Raw genomic sequence first — 24,382 nt, 5'->3', positions numbered from 1 at the left:
AAGCATTAAATGCATTTAAAACTATTCCCTTTGATCTACCCAACTTACTTTCAGCACCATTCCTTTTATGACCCACGAGCCTGAAATCATACCATGAGTAGAAATATATTTTTTACATGGAAGCTCTCAAACTAATCATAGTTGATGATCTTCATATTTTTCTGCTAACTTAACCAGTTTACCCTTGTCAAAGTTCAGAAGACAAGCTGAACTTACAGGACCTAAGTGACTATGAAAAATATGTGAAAATCATTAACTTGACTGGGAAATAAACCTGCCATTGCTTGATCTTCCAGACCGAGCATTCACATCCAGCTCATAGAACACGGGAGTTCAGCTGCAGTGCAGTTGCAGAACTGCTCACTGCACCCACATGTATCTTCCCAGTAGCTTCCCATTGGTTGAAATACACCTTTCTACTACCTACAGGATCCTATACCATCTGGCCACTTCCTAGTTCCCTAAGGTACCACTTTCTCCCTAGTCCTCCCCTTTTTATAGATGAAGAAACTGAAGCACAGGTTAAGCAACTTTTTCTGTCATATACTACTAACAAGTGATAGTGTTGGAATTTGAACCTATGAAGTTTGGATCCATAGTCTCTGCTTATTCATCAGGCAATATTTTCTCTCAATATTATCGATAAATATATTATATTAGAAACATTTTAAACAGAGAGCAACATTAATATAAGTATTCAGTACTGAAGCATATACTACAGATTAATGAAAAATTCCAGTACTAAGCTATCCTGTTTAACAACAAAAAAGTAGCACACTGATAATAGCTGGAGAGATATAATTCTCTTGTAGCTTGACAAAACGGATTTAGCAAATAAAGGGGAGTAGACATTCAATGGCCAGAATTACCAAGAAAACAGCTGATCTAGTCATTTCAGTTTTAGGAGGGCTTTTTTTTGGGGGGGGGAACTGTTGTCAACTATCTGTATATAAATTACTAAAATTTCAGAGCTAAAAATGCTTCAAACTGGGTATCAAAACAAAATGTCATAAAACTGTAAAATAGTTTTAATAACATTTTAACATGTGCTAACCACATTTACTTATCAAGTTTCTTCAAATAGTAAAGCTGATAATTTTGGGAAAGCAAGGCTTAATTTCATGGTTAAAGAACGTAGGTAATAATGTGAAAAAATCCTGAAGGGACATATGAATGCTACAGCTTTAGGAGGTTCATGTCTCTCTGCAATATATAAGGAAAATACAGGAATATTGCTGATGGTAAATATATTACTCACAGTAAAAATAGAAAGTAGCATTTCTATTTCACAAAATGCACAAAAAGAGTGCATTTCACAAAGAACCTGCAATACTGGTTCATAGATCCGGAACATATCTCCACATTTATGCTGATAATTACACTAACTTTTAAAAGAATCAGCCAGGAAAATAGAGGCCACAAGTTACATATCTATCAGTCCTTTATTCAGGGGTTCCCAACCCCCAGGTCACAGACTGGTAGGGGTCAGTGGCCTGTTAGAAACCGGGTCCACACCATAGGAGAGGAGTGCCAGGGGAGCCAGCAAAGCTTCATCTGTATTTACAATGGCTCCCCAGGCTCACATTACTGCCTGAGCTCAGCTACCCTACCCCCAATCATGGAAAAATGGTGCCATAAAATTTATATAATTTTCAAAGCACTTTGCCTTATTTTATTTGGCCTTCAAATAAATCCTCAGGTCAGGTAAGTAGCCCAGTGAACTTCAGCAGCAGTTGTTAGATGTACCAGTCCTTACTATCTTACTTACTAGTAAGCAAGCAACTGTGGTTGCTTGGGAAACGTATTTTCCATTGAACTGTAGTTTCTAGTCTGGGCCACGCACCCCCCCAGATTTGTGGAGAGAATCAAATGAGATAAAATACATGTAAAAATGCCCCAGCTGGTGTGGCTCAGTGGATTGTGAGCAAGCCTGTGAACGAAAGGGTCACTGGTTTGACTCCCCATAAGGGCACAAGCCTGGGTTGCAGGCCAGGTCCCCAGTAGGGGGCGTGTGAGAGGCAACCACACATTGGTGTGTCTCTCCCTTCCCCTGTCTAAAATTAAATAAATAAAATCTTTAAAAAAATGTAAAAACATTTTTAAAGTGTAACATACTATACAAATATGACATTTGTATACAAATATAAAAAAGGCAAAAATATTTCCATTTTGTAACTTAATTTGATAATTACTTTTGCAGTATCTACTATGTAATGAGCACTGCCTATAAAACAGTTAAGGGTCTTAACTGAAGAGCTTCAGTTTGGAGTGGGAAACAAAGTAATAAGCAAATAATTGCAGTATAAAGTATTGTGAAAGGACATGGTGGTGCAATCAATTAACAGGGAACCAAGGAACAGAAACATTAAGTGACTTTTTTAAGTACGAATGCTTAATAAGTATTACAACACCAGCTAAAACCAAGTCCATGACATTAAATTCAGAGTGTCTTTAACCCACAGAACCTATGTCACAGCACTACAGTACCATATGTGCTCTTTGTTAAAGAACAATCTTTCAGAATATATTAACTGCACTCCAAACTAATTTCAGATGCCCTGCACTGTCAGTGATTTTGCCTGGTCAACTGGTAGGTAGGATTTCTTTCCTAAATCAGTGCAGGGTCGAGTCACCACAATGGATACAGGAAGTCCCCATTCCTTTTCAAAGGGAAATGTATTATGTGTAGAAACAACTCTCGTGGTAATTTTAACTAGACTCTAATATACGCTCTCTAAATGCGAGTTTTTAATACAGAAGTGCTACAGAAAATAAAGCTTTAAAGTATCTCACTGTAGTTGAAAAAGGAAGCACCAATATCCACCAATATCACCGTGCGTCTGAGAGCTTTTACGCATCAGTCATCCGGCATCAGATGAACTGAGAAGTGGCAGTACAGCTCTGTGAGTAGAAGTAATTCCCAAACTGTTCCAAGACAGAGACTCGCAAGTTTTTTCCTTCAATAACAACTTCAAAAGAGAGGACACAAGACTTCTCTGCTACATGTATTCTACAGGAAACAATGTTTCTTGTTTAATGAAAATTCAGGTACCTTAAGTTTGGGAGATAATAAAAGGGACCTCATGCTGCATACGTACGAATCCTAAAATTCCCTTACCTTATGTTTTAGTTTGACTTAACTGTAAGACCACAGCAAGTGCTTCTGTAATTCTGATCTCATCAGTGCTGAAATACGGCAAACCGACAGGAAGCCTATTAAACTCTTTAACAGCATGTTTTAACTCAAAAGGGTGATTCACTTTACAGAAATGCATATCTCGGACGATGAGGTAGCGAGAGCTTCAATTTTTAAAAATAAACGATCAAATGAATAAACTACTCATGGACCCTTTATAACCCAGCTCTCGCCAACACTGTGACCCATCCTACTAGTCCCTTGAGGTGTCGTCCTCTCCGGTTTCCACTGAGACAGTAAAGGGGCCGAAAGTAAAAAATAAGGCAGAATTCTCCAGCCCGGAAAGAGCAAAGTGCTGAGCGTCCTGGGACGGGGGTGTCACTGTGTTCTCCCGAGACGCCCCACCTCAAAGCATCCTCACTTTTAACTACTACACTGAAGAGGCTGTGGAGTCACTTGGCCCACTTTCCTTCACGAGATTCCTCCGCTCGTACAAAGGCACCGCCGCAACACGGAAAGACCGCCACGGAGGCCGCGGGTGGTGGCGGTGGTATCCAGACACTTCCCGCGCCGGGACGGGAGCGGAGTGAGCCCGGGGCCTACCGCCTCTTGACCACCCATGTACTGGACACGACGAGAGCGAGCTCTTCGAGAAACCGATCTAAAGGACTGTTCACCTGAGGTATCTGTGTGAATCCCGTAGTGGGGTCCCAGACCGCGCTCTTTAATCGAAGAGAGAGTAGTGACCCACTCGCAGCAGCCGTCGATTCTCAGCGTGCGCTTCGCTCAACCCCACCGCGCATGCGGAACTACTCAGCAGCACGCAAGCGCCAACAGAATAGAGGCCCCCTCTTCGTCACTGACCATAGAGTCCAGGTCCTCCGAGAACAAGGAAGAGCGTAGATGACAGGAGGACCTGAAAAGTACGCTTTCTCGGTCTCTTTAGTTTTTGATAAGCAACCGTCAAGGCGCGAGGAAGAGGTAGGACTCTGATTCTTTGTCCCTGAAGAATAAATCCTCTCTTAAGCCTTCGGTAAATCATGAGGTGGCGCTGTGACCAAAAATGACAGGCGGAAGAAGAGAGGGAGTGTACTCTTCTCTCCTTTAGCATCACTCTAGCTGAGTCTTGCGCAGCCGCCTGGAGCTGCAGCGGGAGGGGCTGGGGAGCGAACCGGAAGTGAGGGGCCGTCTCTTGGTGCGCGCGCCTCAACATCCGGGCACCGCCTTTTTCACATCCTCCCCTTCCTCCTCCCTCACCCTCGTATTCCCGGTACCAACAGGAAGCGGAACTGGAGGATGCGTAGCCCAGCGGCCTCTTAGCAACGCGAGATGGGGGTCAGGTGACAGAACCAGCTGGTTCTGGTAAAGGAAGACACTGGCCGGGGCAGTGGCAGCCCGGATTGCCCGGCTGGTAACTCGAGGCGAACAGTCGTCGTCAGAATGTCGAGCAAAGACCGAATTGAAATCTTTCCCTCACGAATGTAAGTAAAAGAATGGGACGAGCAGCCCTCGATGCGTTCAGGAACGTCTGGCGGGATTCTTGGTTCCTCCGTACCCTGGACTAGCAGCGAGGTTCCTGATTTTCTGGGTGGATCTTGAGCTCTCCCCGTCTCTGTTCGTGAGTCCAGGGCCAGGCTCCCTTACGATCCCCTCACACATTCCTGTGAGCGAACCGGACTGGTCGGAGCGATCCCGGTCTATAGGAACAGGCGCCGGGCCTGCTGGCTTCTGTGGGCGTTCGCTTACCTCACTCATTCATCGAGCCATTCATTCCACATTCCCATTGAAGCAGGCACCGGATTTATGTAACTGTGAATCGTCGCCACTCCTGCCCTGACAGGGCTCAGCTTGGCGGAGAGATGGACTGAGAAGGGAAGTTTACTGCGGTGGGAAGCATATAGAAGAGACTTCTACGCCAAACTGGGTGTTGTCGAATCGAAACGCCCTAGCGGGGATGTCCCTTCCGCCTTAGATTCCCCATAGTCATTTTCCAAGATGTCAGGAAATGTCACTCGCGGTGGGAAGATAGCCCTGAGTTCCTGACGCACTCCTCTTGCACTGTCACCATTGCACCTTGTTTAGACCTCTGCTAACATTGCCCATCACATTGTACAGTGGATCGGATTTGTGTGCACGTCTTTCCCGTGGGACTGTGAGCTCCCTCCAGGATGAGAAAGTGTCTCGGTTATCAGTCCGTAGACAGTCCGCAGAAAGTGTTCCTTGAATGAACCCATGGTGTGATCTGCTCGGTTGCGGGCCGCCTTTCTCTTTTTGCCTGACTTCTTTGGCAGGAGAAATAGCATATCGTCCTAGGTGTTCACTAGTCTGTAGGAAAATGTTGAGGTTTTTCTCAAACCTACCTTAACAATGTGTGGAAAGTCAAGATCTTATTTGCTCTCTCCTCCGTTTCCTTGTCCTCTTTTTTTTTTTTTTTTTCCTTCAGTGAGGAGCAGACAATTAGTTTTGGCTCTGACATTCAGATCTTTTTCATTGTGGTCGTATTTCTTTGGAGGTACTCTGTTGTTTTTCTTTACCTTGACTTTTTTCTCTGAGAATCAGGATTCTAAAAAGAGTTATTTTCAAACCCCAAACCTAGATTTCTGCCTCTGTCTGAGTGGCTGCAGCCCTTAGTGAAATGGAGTTACTGGCTTTTTGTTTATTTTTTTACTTTCACCTACTGACTTTCTAATAGCTGTTTGTACTAGATGGGAATCACGTCAGTTGTGGAGAAAGGCAGTGCCTGAGAAATGGATAAGGATCAGGACTATCCTGGGGTAGTGAAAACTGCCAAGTTCCCAGCACTTAATGACTGACTTTGTCCAAATCTCTGCACTGAGAAACGGCCAAAGTCCATTTAGCATGGCTGCTCGAAGCCTCAGGCTGTGTTCTAGGATGACACCAGCTCCCATTAAAATTTGTACGCCCGAGAAAGCTCAGTGCTGCCTGGAGAATTTGCTGTTTGTTCTAGCCAACACCCGACGATGGATCCCTGACCTTTCTTGGGACATTTTTTTTTACTGAAAAGGGCCTACAGTGATGAATCCATCATTTTCCCATTGAGATGTGTATGTCTCCCCTAGAAATTAGAGGTAGCTTTCTCAAGGACCGGAATACCATTTCTTTGAAATGTAATCTTTGGGAAGGATTGGAGGTCAGTGTGAATAGAATCCTAACTTCCATAATTGTCCACTGGCAGACACAGCTGGCCTAATTGCATTTCTCCTGACCAGCTAGCTCTCTCTAATTCATCACTTCCCCGACTCTGCTGGAGTCCCCTCTTCCTTCCCTCCCTCATTCTCCCTTTAAAATGTCCAGTCACCTCTGCACAAATCAGAATGGAGCTCAGCTCTTTCTCCTACTGGCTGTGATTACTGAATAAAATCTGTTTTCAGCTTTAGTTTTAAGACTTAGAGGGAAAAACAGACTTCCGTGGGCTTGGACAAGAAGAATGATAGGTTTGTGAAGGTGGAAATTACTATTTGAGAGCACTCAGCTTGCAGTTTGAGAGGAAAATCAGGTGCAGGAATTAACTGCTTTTCTAAATATTTTCCCAAAGGCCTAGTGTAGGTACTTGTCATGTAGTCAGATGCCTTTGATTCATCTGGAAACAAAGTTGTCATCCTAGCTCAAAGTCAGACACTTTTAAGAAGGGCTGAGCAGCTCTGAAACTTGTAAAAGAACAGTTTTTTTAAGAGCTAGGCTAGAAAATACAGTAGTGACTTCTGTTTTAAACAGCTCCAGCTTACAGTGTTAGCCTGTGAAATGGGGCTGACACCCACTTACATGCCAGAGAGAGAAAAACAAATTTAAGGTGGAATCAAAGGAGGCAAGAAGGATTTGGAATCAACAGAAGTCAGTAAATCCAGATTATAACTACAAGAGCTGTAAGCTCTTGGGCATGTCACTCTTTGAGTGTCAAGAGTAAAAATTTGTCTATTTTACATAGGTGCCATTACCTAAGGAGGAAATGAAAATTAGCAAGGTAAATTCATTTTTATCAACCAGTTTGCCTTTTTACCATGAACTTCCTGGAATCTGCTGTACCAGGATTTGACTTAAATTTGATCCAACTCTTGGAGCCCAAATTCTGGTGGTTAGTGTCAACAGTACAGTATGTTTAAATGTACACATTGGGTGGCTAGCTCCTGCTCAGTCAGGAACCTGAACCAGCTTCACTCGGTTGGACCTTCAGTCAGAGGGAGAGAGAACCGTTCTTTTGATGCAATTTATAACCTGTAGGAGAGGAAAGGTCCCACGTGGTTGGGATATAGTGGGCCTAGGTTTGAGCCTTAGTTTGGGCCTTTGGCAGGTCACTGGAATCAGAAAGCTGGTTCAAATCCTCCTCTGCCTTTTCTTCACTGAGTGGCTGTGGAAAAGGTGTTTCATTTTTCTGAGCCTCATTTTCTTAACTTTCAGGATAATGTCTAAAGTTCTCCCAACTCTAAGGATTGTCTCAGTAACCTTTGCCCTGTGGTAAAAGATTTCAATATAATCTAAACATTTAGCCAAAAGGTCCATTAATAGTCACTATTTTGCAGCTGGTTATAACACTATTCATATGAAATTATATCCCCTTATACCACTTTAAGTATCTAAGTTAGATAACCTGTTGTTAAAGCTTATTACCCACTTTTTTCCATTATTAAATTTTATCTGGCATATGGTGGCAAGAACAGAAATGTCAATTTTTGCTGTTGGTTTCTTGACTTTGGTATCAGTGTTTCTGATGGGAAAAGACTGAAATAGGAGGTAAGGAGGCTTCAGTAACTTGTCACTTCTCAGGAGTCTTTACTTACATATGTCATTTATCAGTTACTCAAAGTCATTTGTTACCTAATTTGTTACATTCATTTGTTACGTAAAGTCATTTACAAATTAATTGGTTGTAGACTCTTGATTGATGATATCAAAACACTTTAATGCCACACTTTTAATAGAAAAAGCAATACATGTTTGTGGAATAAAATGTAAAAGATAGAAAAATATAATAGTAAAAATAAATCAGTGTTTTTCATTCAGTCCCATTTCCCAAAAGAAACTGTTGCCAGTTTCTTTGAATCCTTTCTAGGCTGTTCTCTGTATAAGTATACTTATCCCTCCTTGCTTTGCAGAGCTCGAACAGTTTAATGTAAGGAGCACATGCAGACCTACCTTCATCTTTTTTTTAACGTCTGCATATCATTCCATTGTACAAAGAATCATAATTTATTAAGTATTTAACTTGTTTCCGCCCATTTGCTCTTACAAACAATGCTGGAGCACTCATTCTCAACCTGGGACGTATATTTTTTAAAGATTTTATTTCTTTTTAGAGAGAGGGGAAGGGAGAGAGAAAGAGGGAGAGAAACATCAATGTGTGGTTGCCTCTCTCTCCTACGTCCCCTACTGGGGGCCTGGCTCACAACCCAGCCATGTGCCTTGACTGGGAATCGAACTGGCGACCCTTTGCTTCGCAATAGGGAGCTCAATCCACTGAGCCACACCAGCCAGGGCTGGGACGTATTTTTTGTGTACACGTGGGAGTAACTTTGTGGGATAAAGTCCTCAAAGTGGAATCATTGGTCCTGGAGGCAAATGCATTTCAAATTGTGGTATAAATTAGTAGACAGATTCTTAAAAAAGAATCCTTAATACACTTGTAATGGAAACAGGTATACAAGTCAAATAAGTACTTAAACTCTGCTGGCATCATAAAATAGCACTCCTGAAAATTTTATCATGACTTAATAAATATTCTAGATATTAAAATATTGTTTTGGTTTTAAATAAATAAAACTTCATATATGGAACACCTGAGGGTGGAAATCTGCAGTGTTAGAAACCAGTTAAACCTGTCAGCTACAAATGCTATATATTACTTGGATGACATCAAAGAATAAAGCATAATTTGAACATTGTATGGGGGAGGTATTTTTCTTTCTTTTAAACAATGGGAACATCTTTACCTTTGTTTACACAGGGCACAGACCATCATGAAGGCTCGATTAAAAGGAGCACAGACAGGTCGAAACCTCCTGAAGAAAAAGTCTGATGCCTTAACTCTTCGATTTCGACAGATCCTAAAGAAGATCATAGAGGTAGAGTGAACTTTGCCTAGGACAGTATTTATTTTAGAAATATCTAAGGAGAATCCAGCATGGCCATTGACATTTTAGTTTTTCTTTGTTATTTTAATTCATTTTTTTCTTCCAAAAGTAAAAATATCACTATAAAGTAATGAGTTTTACCTAGTTCATTTAATAAAAATCCAAACTCCTTACACTTGCCCACTAGCCCCACTTGATCTAATTCGGCCCCTGCCTGCTTCTCTGACCTCCTTTGCTACAGTCTATCTGACACCCTCCTCCAGGGCCTTCGCATTAGCTGTTTTGTTTCTTTTGCCTGGAATGCTCTTTCTCTAGAACACCTTATGACTGGCTCCTCTGGCCATTATGGTCTCTTCAGAGGGGCCACCCCTGATTCCCCAATCTGAAGTGACTGCCATATTTACTTCTGTCACGTTGCCTTATTTTATTTTTATCATAGCGTGCACTACAGCATATTTTCTTGTTTGATTGTTTACCCCCACTAGAGAAGGTGAGTTCCATGAGAGGGGACTTTGTGTCTTTAGCAGTGTGTTTTCAGTGTCTAGAACAGTGCTGGCACATAGTACGTTTTAACTCAATGCTTTTTGGATAAATGATGTGTGAATACAGAAGCGTATAAAAAAAGTGAAGGTTCTGTCCCATATCCCCCTCCCCCAACCATCCTTCTTTCATTTCCCAAAGGAGTTCTTTGCGATATTGTGGTTTATATGCTTTCCATATTTCCGTTTCTCCCTCTCACCCCCCACCCGTCTTCTCCCTCCCTCCCTCCTCCCCTCCTCCCCCTGCTCAGTCTCTGTCTCACTCTTTGGTAGCACGTAGCAAAAATACTGCTTTTGTACAGCATATACCAAGAGTATCATGTATGGCCATATGTCCAGGACACACAGATGTTTTTAGTAAGAAACATGCAACTATTTTAAATTTACATCTATATCTATGTCTGTGTCTGTAACGTTTTCTGTTCCATTACCCCTTCCTTCGCTCCACGGCAGAATACGGCAGCTTTCCACGTCAATGCGTATAGATCGGTCTCGTTCTGTGTAATAGCTGCGTGGTGCTCCATCACATGGGTGGTGGAATTTAACCAAGTCTCTGCTGATGGATGTGTAGTGTTCCCATTTTGTGGGGGAGGGTAACGTAAATTCTCATGTGTATGTATGCTAGCCTTTCTCTGGAAAAGACTCTTAGAATTTCAGGAATCATTTAAGTGTTTGATAACTGCCAAATAGCCCTCCAGATTGTTATACTAATTTACATACAACCAACTGATCAGTAAGAGGACCTACTTCCTTAAATTGGCTATTTTTATTTTTTGCCAATCTATTGGGCTAAAATTGCTATCTTATTTTAGTTTGTACTACCTTTGATTATTTGTAAGATTGACCATCTCTTCATGTTTACTGGTAACTTGATTTTCTTGGTAAATTTCTCTCTCTCTTTTTTTTTTTTTGTAGAAGTTCTATATATATTCATGTTGGGGTACAAAATGCTAAAAATATTTTTTTCAAGTCTGACTTTCTTAAAAATATCTTTTTTCCTTTTTGTGGAATCTCTTAGTCCTTTCCTTTACATAGCTTACATCTGGGTTACATATTTAGAAAGCCCTACAAAGATTAGGAAGATATTTTATTATATTTTATTTTATAGTTTAAAAAATAAACCTTTATCTTTAATAATCTGTGGATTTGAGGGGACTGATATGAGAAGGCAGGGATTTAGATTTTTCATCTCATAAATGGATGGCCATTGAATGGTCTCTTCCCACAAGTAAATTCCGGTCCAGTCTGGGCTCTGCCGAATTCTGCTCCGTGTCGTTGACTTACCTGTGTCTGTACTGGATTTATTTTCTCACCGTGGCTGTGCATTTCTAGTACTTGGTAAGGTAACTCTCTACCCATCTGTCCCCGTTATTCTTCTCTCTCAAAAAAATGCTGGATATTCTCAAACATGAAATGTTCTGGACTTCAGAGTCACTGCCTGTGAGGACTGTGACTGCACTGCTGTGAGTTTAGGAGATTGATTCGAGCAGACTGCCACAGGCCACAGAAACAGCACAGTCCTGCAGTAAAGCTTCAGTTTTCTTTTTCTTAATGTCTTGATTTTGATTTTTAATTATCAAACTCATGGTTTCGCAACATTGTTAGTGACCATAACCAATGCTGTTCAAGCAAAATTGGAAATTTTTATCATTACCAAACAGTGTTGACCACATACACAGAATACTGAAGATTATTAAAGGAACATGATTACATGATTTTTCCTTGTGAAAAACTTTTTTGAACTGGCTGTGGATTCATGCTTTTCCAGACTAAAATGTTGATGGGGGAAGTGATGAGAGAAGCTGCCTTTTCACTTGCTGAGGCCAAGTTCACAGCAGGGGACTTCAGGTAAGAAGACTAACTGGGGTGTTTTGAAAAATCAGGGTTCTTTTATGTTCACAATTTTATTTAAAAGTCATTTTAAATTAAATATAAACATTCAGCCCTGGCTGGTGTGGGTCTGTGGATTAAGCACCGGCCTGCAAACCAAAGGGTCACTGGTTCGATTCCCAGTCAGGGCACATGCCTGGGTTGAGGGCCAGGTCCCCAGTTGGGGGCATGTGAGGGGCAACCACACATTGATGTTTCTCTCCCTCTTTCTCTTTCCCTTATCCTCTAAAAATAAATACAATCTTTAAAAAAATAAGCATTCATGACACCTGATATTACTAGTAATAATAAGGAAGGACAGTTTTAACCATATCACCTTAACACCATTTTCATTGCTACACACATGTATCTGTCACATAGCTGCAGGCATGGGGTACTTCATATTTCATAGTCCATTTTCATTTAACATTTTATCAACATTTTTCCTTGTTTTTACTTATGTAACTGCATAATCTTTCTGTAGATGTATCATAATTTAACCTTTTCTTCTAGTGGTGGAACTTTGGGTTAATTTCCAGAGTTCTAGAATATTAGAAAAATGCCATGAACATCTTCATGCATAAGTATTTTTTTTCTATTGAATTATTTCCTTAGGATAAACTTTTGAGGATGGAATTGGTTGTTTAAAGGGCATGAATTTATGCCTTTGTCATGTCAGTATAAGCTTTACAAAGCATACAAATAGTTTAGTTATTGCTTTACAAAGGGGCTTTGCCAACTTTTAAAACATTTTTTAAAGATTTTATTTTAGAGAGGAAGGGAGGGGAAAAGTGGAGAGAAATATCGATGTGTGAGAGATACATCAATCGGTTGAATCTCATACACCCCTAAGCAGGGACCTGGCCCGCAACCCGGGCATGTGCCCTTGACTGGGAATTGAACTGGTGGCCTTTAGGTTCACAGGCCGGCACTCAGTTCCCTGAGCTACACCAACCAGGGCAGGGTTTTGCAAATTTACACGTTATGTGATTCTCCAAGTAAGCCTGTGAAGTAGACCAGGTAAGCACTTATCTCAGTGTGAGTTCAGAGCTCTCCTGAGTCAAATGGCCGTTCAGGGGCAGAGGTGGACATTCTTTTCAGGGGTTTTTATTGTAGTCTTATTTATCCAATGACACGATTCCTTCCTTCTTAGTTATTATCTATCTAGGAGGATTACCTGGCTGGCAGGTCTTATAGCCTGAGAGGCAGGAGGCCTTTTGAGGGAGCAGGCTAGGTTGTGCCAGTGCGGGCGGGGAAACAGCTTGCACTGACTTTTCCAGCGGAGGGAGGGAATCAGTAGTGTGCATGCTTTGGGGTGGTTATGGGGAAAACACTATTTTATGGTGGTAATGAGGAGCCAGACAAAGCCAGAAGGAATTCAGGTAAGTTCTAGGATAAAGGAATAGTACTCCTGCTTAGCCAAACCTAGGTTTAACAACAAACCCAAAAGAAGGAAAGTTTTCTCTAAATTACATAAACAGAATGAAAATTCCACATGTATGACTGAAAACTTAAGCAATCTGCATACTGTAAAATAATTCTTTGTTGTTTTCTTACAACTAATTTTTGATTATTATTCATTCTTTGCTTTCTGAGGCCCGCCTCTGGAAGCAGTGAGTTTTTGCCTTTTCTGGAAAAAGACAATTGTCAAAACATACTTAATTGTGAAATCTCACTCTTGTTCAAGTTACCCAGTGGGTCCCTGTGGGTTTATTTCTCACTCTAAAACCTTAACTAAACCAAGGCCCTTTCCCCTGCAGCACTACGGTCATCCAGAACGTAAATAAAGCCCAAGTGAAGATTCGAGCAAAGAAAGATAATGTAGCAGGTAACTTTCCAACCCTTTTAGAACCCTCGGGGGAGAAAAGGTGACATTTTAAAATTAACCTGTTTATACAGCAAGATCTAGATATCCCAGTTAATCCTTTCTACTTAGAACGAGTTGATTGGCTTTACATGTTGAGCCAGTTGTAACTGGGGGTCTCGGGGGTGGGGGCGGGAAACTGGGGAGTTGTTCGGTGGGTATAAAGCGAGGGCAGTACAAGGTGAGTGCATTTTAGAGGTGCCTTGTACTGTGGAGCGCCAACAGGATAATACGGTGTCGCGCGCTGAGGAACTTGTGCACAGGAGGACCGGGTAGGTCTCATGTTGAGAGCTCTTGGCACACACATGCCAAGGAAAAGGGACACACAAAATCTGTTGGAGATGATGGATATGTTTATTACCATGGGTGCACCATGTATACAGTAAATATGTGCAGGGGTTTTTTTTTGGTATACTAAATACACATCAAGGCTGAAAGGAAAAAAAAAACCCATGGTAACAATCAGCTCCTTTATTGCCGAGGCTAATTTAATTTTAAGATAGGATTAAACACTTAAGAAGGCAGGTTCCTAAATTCGCTCTTGGAAAGCAGTGATGATTCTGGACAGTCTGCTGACTTTTTCTGTGTTGAACAGGTGTCACTTTGCCAGTGTTTGAACACTACCATGAAGGAACTGACAGTAAGTTTGTGTCTCTGGGCTCTCCTGACTCCTCTTTAAATGAGTTTTGTTCTGGGAATTACCTGACCCTTCCCTAATTTGACAACATTTTTGGAGTAGCAAAACATCTTTATTCAGTCTGTCCAAAGTAGGATTTCTTTTTAATAGAAGGAACAGTATTCTTTCCTTGCACTCACCTTTCACTGGTTCACGTGAAATGTTTTGTACAGCTTGCGTAAAGTAGAGCATTCCGGAGAGCCACCTGTTCACAGAGGGCGGCACTGCGCTGGGCACCAGGCCGTGCGGTCTGCAGAGGGGATGGGCGCACTGGTTAACCCAGCGGTCCAGTGCAGTGGGGGCTGGTTGGAAACCTCCGCTGTAGCTAGAATAGGATCCTTGTGCAAAACTACTCGGCATCATGTTCTTAATGTTTGGGGAGTGAGATGGGCACTTTGTGTCTGCATTTAACAGAGATATAGTGAATTTGTCTCTCTATTTTGTCATTGTTCTGACTTATCTCTTGGGGAATTTTAGGGGGAAGATTATTATTCTACAATTACAAATGTCATCTGACTGGTTCTTTCAGGTTATGAGCTGACCGGTTTAGCCCGAGGTGGGGAACAACTGGCTAAATTAAAGAGGAATTACGCCAAAGCGGTGGAACTACTGGTGGAACTGGCCTCGCTGCAGGTAGGCAGAGTGTTGCTGGAGCTCTCCTGTAGTTTGATTTTTGATATTCGAGTGTGAACTTCAGATCTTGACTAGCGCACACTGCACTTAATGCTTTAGACTGTTTCCATGGCCCTCTATGAAACAAGCCAAAGATGTTTTAATTTCTGAAATGGTGGCTTCTGCACCTTTGTCCCAATTTGTGCTACTAACAGAGGAGCAGTGGTATAGTTTCATTCTGCTACATGAGAACAGCAGCAGGCAGTGCTAGATTTCAATGGAAATACAACATGGTTCACACACGAAAGCCGTGGTTTTTTTTTTTCCCTCTGAGGCCAGAGAATGTATATCTAGGTCATTCATGCATGGTTCTCTCCTCTCGCCATTTTTGTAACTTAAGCCTGAAATAAATAAATTATGATAGCATGGAGATTAAGTGTTACCCCTATGGAAATCTCACAAGAATTTTTTTAACGTGTTAAAAAGCAGTAGTCTTGGTTTCCAAGTGTTCTCTACCAGTGCCGAGTGGAGCCGAGTGAACAGGGCGTGACTGGAAGACTTTGTACTTGGAGTGTTTGTCCTCTTGTTTCAGACTTCCTTTGTTACTTTGGACGAAGCCATTAAGATAACCAACAGGCGTGTAAATGCCATTGAACACGGTGAGTGCAAGCTACTATGAAGCCCTTTGTTCATCCACTGTCCCTGCCTCCACTTTCGTTACCCAGCTGCTAGGATCAGGCACGGACCACCAGGTGGGTAAGGCAGGCACTGCCCACAGCAGGGAGTGCAGTGAGTCTGCAGAGCAGCAAAGAGTAAGTGCTTTGGTAGAAGGAGCTGTATGATTGGGGGGTGGGGAGTTAGACACGAGTAGGGAGTTTGAAATTATGGAATATCTTACTCATTTCCAGTTATACATGAATAAAGGGTTAGAAACTATTTCGCAAGAGCCCTAGTGTTTTTAGTTCTTTCCAATCACTGAGTGTACAACTTTTTGAACACATTAAATATTTATTTGAAATCCCTCTTCTAGAAAGTGTCGTCCTTGATTTCTGAAAATAAGTCTTCCCATTTGATGCATATTTTCCATCTTTCTTATTTCATTATTTTAAAACTATGCTTAGTGTTGATATAATACTGTTTAAGAAACTCAGTTTTCATTTTTTCAATTTTAAGGTAAAAAAGGAGTAAAATTTGAATAGCAAAGAAGTGATTTTGCTTGGGCTCTATTAGTGTGAAACAGGAAGTTACTTCCTGACTGCTTGGTAGTGCCAGCCCTTGTACACAGAACTACCAGGAAATCAAAAGGGATGAGGTACTGTTGTAGCCCTCATGTGAGCACAGGTGAATTCTAGGTAAAACAGAACCTTATGACTGACACCTTACTGCATCCTCTCTGCCTCCACACTCGTTTTGACAGTGGATTACTGTGGATTTAAAGTAACACTTGTGGTTCAATGTCATATATTCATACAAATTCAGTGTCATATAATCGTGGTCTAATTTTATCTGTCTATAGAAAAGACACGAGAAGGGCATATACCAAAATATTTAAAACAATTACTCTAGGGTGGTTGGATTATAGTTTTGTTTTTATGTTTTTGTTTTCTAAATTTTGTGCATTAAATGTAAATTGGTTTTATAAATAGAAAAAATAAGTATCTGATATACAAGTGGGCACTGGCAATTTGAAAAAAGGTGGTTTGAAGTTCTTATGTGTGAATTTTTTTAAACCCTAGTCATCATCCCCCGGATCGAACGCACCCTCGCCTATATCGTCACAGAGCTGGATGAGAGAGAGCGAGAAGAGTTCTATCGGTTTGTTGAAACTGGCAGTTCCTGATCTTCTTCTGTTTTCCATATTCCAAAGTCTCTGTGCTCACATTCTTTAAAATCAGCACAGCTTGTATTTTATTCTGATATGTAAGAAGCAAGAAATAGTATTGCCAAAGGCTGTGAAGACAGTTTGCTGTTTAGTTTTACACATAACTAAAGCATGGCATCACCCAAAATTTTGGTCAAATACTTGAATATTTAAAAAAATGAAACAGTGATTTAGGTTGGGTGTCTCCCACATATAAAGAAACCAGAATTAATCAGTCACTCAGTATGGACTGCATGTTGAGTATGTTTCAGAAGGAGACATTACATTAGAGGGTTAGCACAGTCCTGGGAGAGAAATGACGCACGTACATAGTTGATCGTGAACACTGAAGCCAGCAGAGACGGTAAGGACTGAATAGTGTACAGGTCGGTGTGCCAGGGTCACGGAGGTGGGGGACAGGTGAAGGCAGGCCTACTCAGGGGAGACGTGCCATCTCGAGCCCTGAGTAGTGTGTGATTTATAATCCTAATGATCAGAGGTTAGTTTCTGCCCTTTAGTGACGTTCAGGGTTGTGGTGATCTAAATGAAGTGTTCCAAAGTTTTAATAAATGTCTGAATGCTCAAAACCCGGTCCATTATCAGGGAATGGATTTCAAAGTTTGGTCACCTTGGAATAGAAGCTTTTGAAATCCGTTATGAGCTTAAAATATGTGTATTTTACCTCCATCCTTTTTTTAATGGGCTATATAAAGATACTGAATTGAGATTAAAATTTTGTTGTAATTTGTGTTTATTATCCTTGTTACAAAACTAGAAGCAAATCTACTTTACTACTCAAACAGCATTGAGAGAATTCCTTTATTTTACAGGTTAAAGAAAATACAGGAGAAGAAAAAAATTCTCAAGGAAAAATCTGAGAAGAGCTTGGAACAACGGAGGGCAGCTGGAGAGGTGATGGAACCTGCCAATCTCCTGGCTGAAGAGAAGGATGAGGACCTTCTGTTTGAATAGTCGTCTTTCCTGCTCTGGTTCTTCCAGAAACCCTAACATGGCACCATTTTAGTTCACGGTGTATAGGTTTGGTTTGTGTAACTGTTTATTTTTCAGCCTAAGAATTTCACTGGTGGTAAAATTTCCCTGAACGTCTATTTATGGGAGTACCTTTGCAGAATCCTAATTTAGCAACCTTTATCACAGATGAGATTTTGATAAACAAGTGTACGCTGCAGAAGAGCACCGTACTCCACCTGCATCTGTGTTACATGTGATCGGCTTACCCAGCACATTAGGAAGTTCCCCTTAGGAACCAGCAGTGGTCTCAGGCCAGCTGCTGCAGGAGCACCCTTCCCACCCTCCCACTCACCAGCACTGTCGCCTGCGATCGCTGCAGCCCTCCTTGTGCCACTGTGGCACTGCTCTCCTCAAGCTTTCTGGAAGCCCACACTTATGTTGCTTTTCATGACAGGTCTCTGTTCTGCCTGTCATGGAGCAGTTTTGCCATGTGCCAGTTTTCAATGTGACTATGGTATAAACAGTAATATCATTTAAAATGAGTTGTTCCTTTTTTTTAAAGACAACAATTAAGGAAATAGGGCCTATATCTGTGCCAATAGAGGGCACTGCCTCATGGTGAAGAGTAAGTTAAAAGACATTTCACTGAGGTTCCAGTGGACTGACTTCTGGCAAAAACATGAAGCCAGGGTAGTCGTTAGATGTGCTGAAATCTTGAATGGCAGAGGATATAAATACAGCAAGAGAAAGTACTCAGTGGCTTTCTTTATTTGAAATATAATTTTATTTTTACAATACAGTGTGCAGTATGACATCTCAAAATAAGAGTGCAAGTACAGGATGAGAGTACAAAGGAGGATTAATGATAAATGTCAGAAAGGTTACCTTATTAAGGCTAAATCCCTGGTTCGTGTTTTCCACACACATTCAAGAAATTACATTCAAACTATTCCTTATCAATACTTACTCCTTAGACCACAAAAAATGGGGGGAAAATCCAGATACTAGATTTTCATAGAAAGCAAATCTGGATTAGTCTATAAATGCTCTTCTCCTTCCCATCTGTTCTGACTTAAGAAAATTTAGTAAAGGAAAATATTTCCCTGTTTGAACTAACATGTGCACTGTGTTAGCTACTGGTGTCATTCCTGTAAGTGGCTGAGACCTCCCTACGACGGTCTCCAGTCAGAACCAGAGGGACAGGACACGGACCTGGCCACTTGGCTCGACAAGTAGCTAGGTAACTGGCAAGAAGCCCACTTTGTATGAAGGCAGTCGGCAACTACTCGGTGTTCACTCTGTTTAGGGGCTGTGTGGTATCAGCGCAGCCGCATGGCTGTGGTTGACGTTCCTGTCCCTTTGCCGCACCTCTGCCGATCAGGCAAGAACCGTAAGACTTCGACCCCAAAGACATCTCGTCACCTCAGACTCCTTCAAGTGTATGATGGCACGGCCTGTGCCTTGGGAGGGGATTTGCTCCTTGAAGCTGTGTCTGAGTCCCATGGCACGGGGCCTAGTGTGGATCTACCTGCAGGCTAACTCAGGGGACAGCATGACAGCCACATAGTGACACTACTGGGAATCTCATTCTATCAGGACTCAAACTTCCAACAGTTTAGATCTTAGGGTCGAAAGCCGCTGTCAAAACTCCACTGTCTACCATAGACTACCTTTCATTCCTGAGGGGAAAGTAAACTGCAAGACTGAAAAGATGAAGTACTTATACTCCTTGGTTTTCAATGCTGAAAATTAGCGTGAGCTTCCCATTTCCTGCTATGAAATACCTGGAGTGTTTCAGACGTGAAGAGACGGCATGTAGAGCACTCCTTCTGCTAACTGAGGAATGTTATTTTCTTCCTAACGAATGGTATCTGTAAAGTACTTCCACATAAGACACTCTCTGCAGCCAACTTCAAAGGCCATGCAAGTTTGAACAGAAAAAGGCAACTTATAAACCATCTACATTTGTTCAAATAAAATTATGTATAAGAGGAAATCAAATATATACATGACACTGAGACAAACCACTAATTAGAAACAACTGCTTACATTAAATTATGTGACAACTCAATATTATTCCAGTGTTTAGCTTTGAGAACAGGAAATGCTGTAACTAAAGTCAAAAATACAACAAAGATATTCACATTTGAGGTTGTTCGTCACATCACACCATCCCTAAAGGCTTGAAGAAGCTACAAATTACCTTTCCGTGCCAGTGTGAAAATCCCACTAGCTTAAACCTTCAGGATTTAGCAAGCTGTTGCATTATGGTCACAAGGGGCAGACCCTGTTAGGATAAAAACCTCTTCATATATGCACAACCATCCTGCCCCTCTATGTTCTTTCCTAAAATGTTCAAATGACTTTCAGGTCATCCTTTCCTTCTGATCTCAAAGTCAACTCATATTATTTCCCTCAGATAAAATTTTAGTATAATGCTGAACAAGTGTTATCCATGACCATTTGTCAATCTATTAAATATTAGTTTACAGTACAGCAGCTATATTCATCACAGAATTCCAGTTTATTACCTATATACAGCACAGTCATCAAATTATACTGTGCTCACATATAAAAATGCGAAAACTCAGATGTGCTAGTCCTCTCAATGTATATAAAAAACTGCATCATGAGAAACTCGAACACTAAAACACAGTTTACACGAACACCTACCATTCATAAAAATGTAACATACAATCTATCGTACTATGCAGAGAAAGAAAGCATGGTTATCTAATTAGCCGTGACAATTTAAGGACAAAACTCATAAAATCATTAAAAGAGCAGCATGTTGTATATGCTTAACTAGATCAGAGTCTGTTGAGTGTGCAGTAAAGTCTGATCCACAAAGTTTGAGCTAAAAATCGGTGCTTCTAATGGAATGTTTAACAGTTAAAAGACATACAAATGAATTCAAGCCTAACAGAGTGGCTCCAGACCAAAGTGGCACCTTAAAATTTTTTTTAAAATCACTATAAACAACACAATGTATTTTTGTAGTAAGTTATTGAAATCTGATGTGTATATTATACTTGCAGCACATAAAAGAAATCTAAGCAAAGTATTTCTGATGACTAAACCAGTTTTCTTACAAATAAAGTCTTGCCCAGTACACGGAAGCACGGTCCCTAGTCCCCCTCCCCCCATTCCCATGAAATCATTTAAGTTAACTGTTAAATAACATCAATATTTGTAACTATGTGAGACATGGACTGCTGATATACACACACTTCATGGAAATATGACTAGGCAGAAAAGATTCAGTTAGGTGAAAACAAAGGTTTTTATGAGGATAAAATGGAACTGCTCTGTTGAAAGCATCCATTTAGAATCCCCAAGTGAGGCAAGAACATAAAGCCATAGAATAAAGGCTGCTGTGCACAAATTACTTATGGGGATTTTCTTCTCACTAGTTTGAGATGGGAAGAACAGGGCTACATTGCCTGCCACCTTACCCTTCGAGTCCTGCTGAAGTATCAGGTTTACCTTCATACTGGCAGTTTGTCAGATCAAGTCCGATCGTGCCACAGGAAGGGCTTCTTCACCTCAGCCAAGTGGACGGCACCCACTGAGGTTCAGTATCAAGTTTGTTAATTAACCTAAGCAATTCCTGATAGGCTTTATCAAGGTCTGAATTCACAATTGCCGTGTCAAAGTAGTGACCATTGTTCTGCTCCATCTCTCTAGTTTTCTCAATGATTTCTCTCAGCTCTTCTGGCTGTAAAGAGGAGATAAAAACTGAGGTTAACTCCATTCTTTACTGAAACATACACGTCAGATATGGTCAAAGAACAAGAAATAACCTTACACTGCTTTCCTTCTCTTAAAACACTCAGCCTCATGCTCCTTCCCAACCCTGTCATGGCCCCAGATGCTTTGGCATCTTTGAGACCCACAATGAATCACTTTGGACTCGACAGAATCTGTTTACACCGTGATTTAGGTGTTTAGGTTTCTTTATAGTTCTGTCTTATCTTCCCCACAAGACTAATGTATCAAGGGCACAGACTTTGAGTTCCCCACAGACATTCAGTTTTAAATATTTTAGGGCATCATAACCTCTTCCTAAAAGAATATCTTCTGGAACACAGAGTGAACCTTTCTGGATGGAGCAAGGGTGGCAGGACCCAAAGCGCCATCTATTCTTGGCTCTTACAGAGCCCCTGGTTCTTTATATTTATTGCAGAGTTAGGCAAGGGAAACATCACTGGGAAAGCAAAGGATCAGTAGAACAGGTATCTTTTTAATGAAAACACTGCTTGTCAAACCAAGGTTTAATCAAATATAGCTGACCCTTGAACAAAATGGGTTTGAACTACATGGGTCCACTTATATCTAGATTTTTCAATAAATATCTGTAACTTTTCAGTCTGTGGTTGGGAGTTCACAGGTGCAGAGGGCAGACTGCGTGCCTTGATCTATACTTACCTATTTTTTCTGTACTAAGCTAGAATGGATACCTCAGTAGCTCCTACGGCTAATACAATTCTATCACTACAATTACTTCAGTAAACCTGGTTCCCCTCACTTCTAAAACATTATGCAGAGTTAATGATCAAATCTGCACAATCTACACCATTTTATATCAGGAACTTAAACATCTGTGGGTTTTGGAATCCACAAGCCGTCCTGAAACCAATCCCCTGCAGATATCAGAGGTAGTTAAGTTTCTGGGGAGTCAAAACTTATGTGGGATTTTTTGACTGCACAGGGGCCAGTGCCCCTGACCCCACTGTTTAAGAGTTAACTGTGTGTGTGTGTGTGTGTGTGTGTGTGTGTGTTCTGGGACACACTCAGCTTAATGTGTTAAATTGCTGCTGTACACAAAGGCAGTCTTTAAGATGCAAAAAGTATCCTCAGAAGGGTTTGGGAAGTGATACAGAGCAGGCTATTTAAAATACTGGGCAAGGGCAACTGTTTCACACAAAGCGCAGGCGGCAAGGCTATGTGCTTCTGATTTATCAGCCGCAATTGTTCAAGGAAGTGGAACTGCCTCCAAGTCACCCCGTCAAACAGAGAGCCAGTTACACACTCAGGTCCAAACGTCTCAGGTGTGAAAGTCACATCTCAGTACCATAATGGACCCGCAAGACAAGACAAGTTTGTATCATTCAACTGCTTGAACTTCTGTGACAGCAGGAAAACATATTTAAAAATATGCGATCTCTGGCTTGTCCCGAGGCAGTTTCTGGGGTGGTTCTCTCTTTTTGCCTCTGGAATGCCGTGCATCTGGCTGCGGCACACAGAACCCTTTGTTCCCCAGCAAGGCGTCCCTAACAGGGACTCTGCTCCCCTACTGCAACCGAACACACTGACGTCTTACTAAAACTCAGTGTCTACTCAAAGCTCACAATTGTTGAAAGAACATTCCAGACTCAAAATAGAATCTAATCTTTGTGGTGCTAGAGTTCGCCCACATTTACATTAACATTTACATTGAAATGTAAATGTTAAGCCCCACATCTTACACAGATTCACATCAATATCCAATCCATCTGGTTTTTCTTGATCAAATTTAAGGTGTTATTTCACCTTTTCCCAACATGGCTTATATAATTTATTTTGTTTTAATTTATTTTTCAAATTGTAATTCATGATTAAAATGAAACAAAATGGTTTTGCTCAAAAAATTTGGGACTGACAAAATCAGCTTATAGGGAACAGTGACTGTATGAGTTCACGCATCAGTTTACCACTCTCAAGCCCTTTTAACAGAGCAGATTCCGAGTATAATCAGATGCCTGTTCACATTTTGCATCCAGAGAAACACCATTACTTTCCCGGTTAGGACAATTTCACTGACTTAAAACTGAGGATTTGTTTTTATTCAACACTTCTATTTTGTGAGTGATAATGCACTACTGGAAATATCGAAGGAGCTAAAACAGAAGTGAAATTAAAAGGCAACCAGACACATCACCCTCCACTCAACAACGACTGCAGAGTGTATGTTCTCACTGGTGTGCATGGGACACGCACCACGGCAGGACATACGCTGGGCCATAAAATACGGTTCAACAAATCTGAGGAACTGACACCTCAGCATGTTCTCTGACCACAATGGAATTATAAATCAATAAAATATTTTCAAAAATCTCCAAATATGTGTAAATTACACACTTCTAAATAACCCACGGGTTAAAGAAGAAAAAGACACAGAATTAGGAAGTACTTTAACAAAATAATAATGAAAACTATAACCCTAAAATCTACAGGATACAACTAAATAACCCCTTAGAGAGAAATCTGTAACTTCATATTAGAAAAGAAGATTTAAAACTCATCTAAGTCTCCTTCAGACAAGTACAAGTACAACTTAATGCCAAAGTAATCATAAAAAATAAAAATAACTCAATTAAAAGAAGCCAGACAAAAAATATAGAAAATTAACAAAGACAAAAGTCCTTTAACTTAGTTCTTTTTCTAAAGAGTTTGGTTATTCCTTTAACTTCCACGTAAACTTTAAAATCTTTTCAATTTCTACAATAAAGCCTGCTGAGATTTTTTTTAATGGTAACAGCTTTCTTCATATGTAATTCATTTACCATTCACTCATTTAAAATGTACAATTAAATGGGTATTAGTGTGGTCACAGAGCTGTGTAATCAACACAATTCAATTTCAGAACATTTCATCACTCCCTTGCACCCTCCAAACTATGCCTTAGCAGTCACTCCCCATTTTCTACCAGCCTCCAGCCCTAGGCAACCACCGATCTACTTAGTTCTCTGCAGAGCTGCCTCTCCCGGACAGTCCATACAATGAAA

At 41.0% G+C, this 24,382-nt stretch overlaps 2 protein-coding genes and 1 non-coding gene across 8 annotated transcripts in view; 1 reads left to right on the top strand and 2 right to left on the bottom strand.

Moving 5' to 3' along the window:
- The first annotated feature begins 4,000 nt into the window (after positions 1 to 4,000).
- Positions 4,001 to 17,754, top strand: ATP6V1D (ATPase H+ transporting V1 subunit D). Of its 2 annotated transcripts, XM_028506451.2 has the most exons (10): positions 4,001 to 4,117; positions 4,417 to 4,617; positions 9,096 to 9,213; positions 11,530 to 11,609; positions 13,391 to 13,458; positions 14,090 to 14,134; positions 14,700 to 14,803; positions 15,375 to 15,441; positions 16,519 to 16,597; positions 17,474 to 17,754. In XM_028506451.2, exons 2-10 carry the CDS (start codon positions 4,577 to 4,579, stop codon positions 17,613 to 17,615), a joined length of 744 nt encoding a protein of 247 aa, XP_028362252.1. In that variant the 5' UTR covers positions 4,001 to 4,117; positions 4,417 to 4,576; the 3' UTR covers positions 17,616 to 17,754. The 2 variants fall into 2 exon arrangements, with proteins under 2 accessions (XP_028362252.1, XP_035867011.1); XM_036011118.1 differs by lacking the exon at positions 4,001 to 4,117 and having other exon boundaries at positions 4,345 to 4,617.
- Positions 17,755 to 18,174: 420 nt separating this feature from the next.
- MPP5 (membrane palmitoylated protein 5) overlaps positions 18,175 to 24,382 on the bottom strand; it is a 74,048-nt gene continuing 67,840 nt past the window's right edge. For all 5 annotated transcript variants that reach the window (XM_028505961.2, XM_028505963.2, XM_028505962.2 and 2 more), the window contains one exon: positions 18,175 to 21,333. In XM_028505961.2, the coding sequence (XP_028361762.1) occupies positions 21,157 to 21,333 (177 nt within the window). In that variant the 3' untranslated portion in view covers positions 18,175 to 21,156. The remainder of the gene's footprint in view (positions 21,334 to 24,382) is intronic.
- On the bottom strand, positions 22,051 to 22,182 carry LOC114493638. The gene has a single exon (XR_003684259.1). It is a non-coding gene; the product is annotated as a small nucleolar RNA SNORA66 (small nucleolar RNA).

The sequence above is a fragment of the Phyllostomus discolor genome, chromosome 1 (assembly GCF_004126475.2).
Source record: "Phyllostomus discolor isolate MPI-MPIP mPhyDis1 chromosome 1, mPhyDis1.pri.v3, whole genome shotgun sequence".
Lineage (NCBI taxonomy): Eukaryota > Metazoa > Chordata > Mammalia > Chiroptera > Phyllostomidae > Phyllostomus > Phyllostomus discolor.
This window is presented reverse-complemented; position numbering and strand designations above follow the sequence as displayed.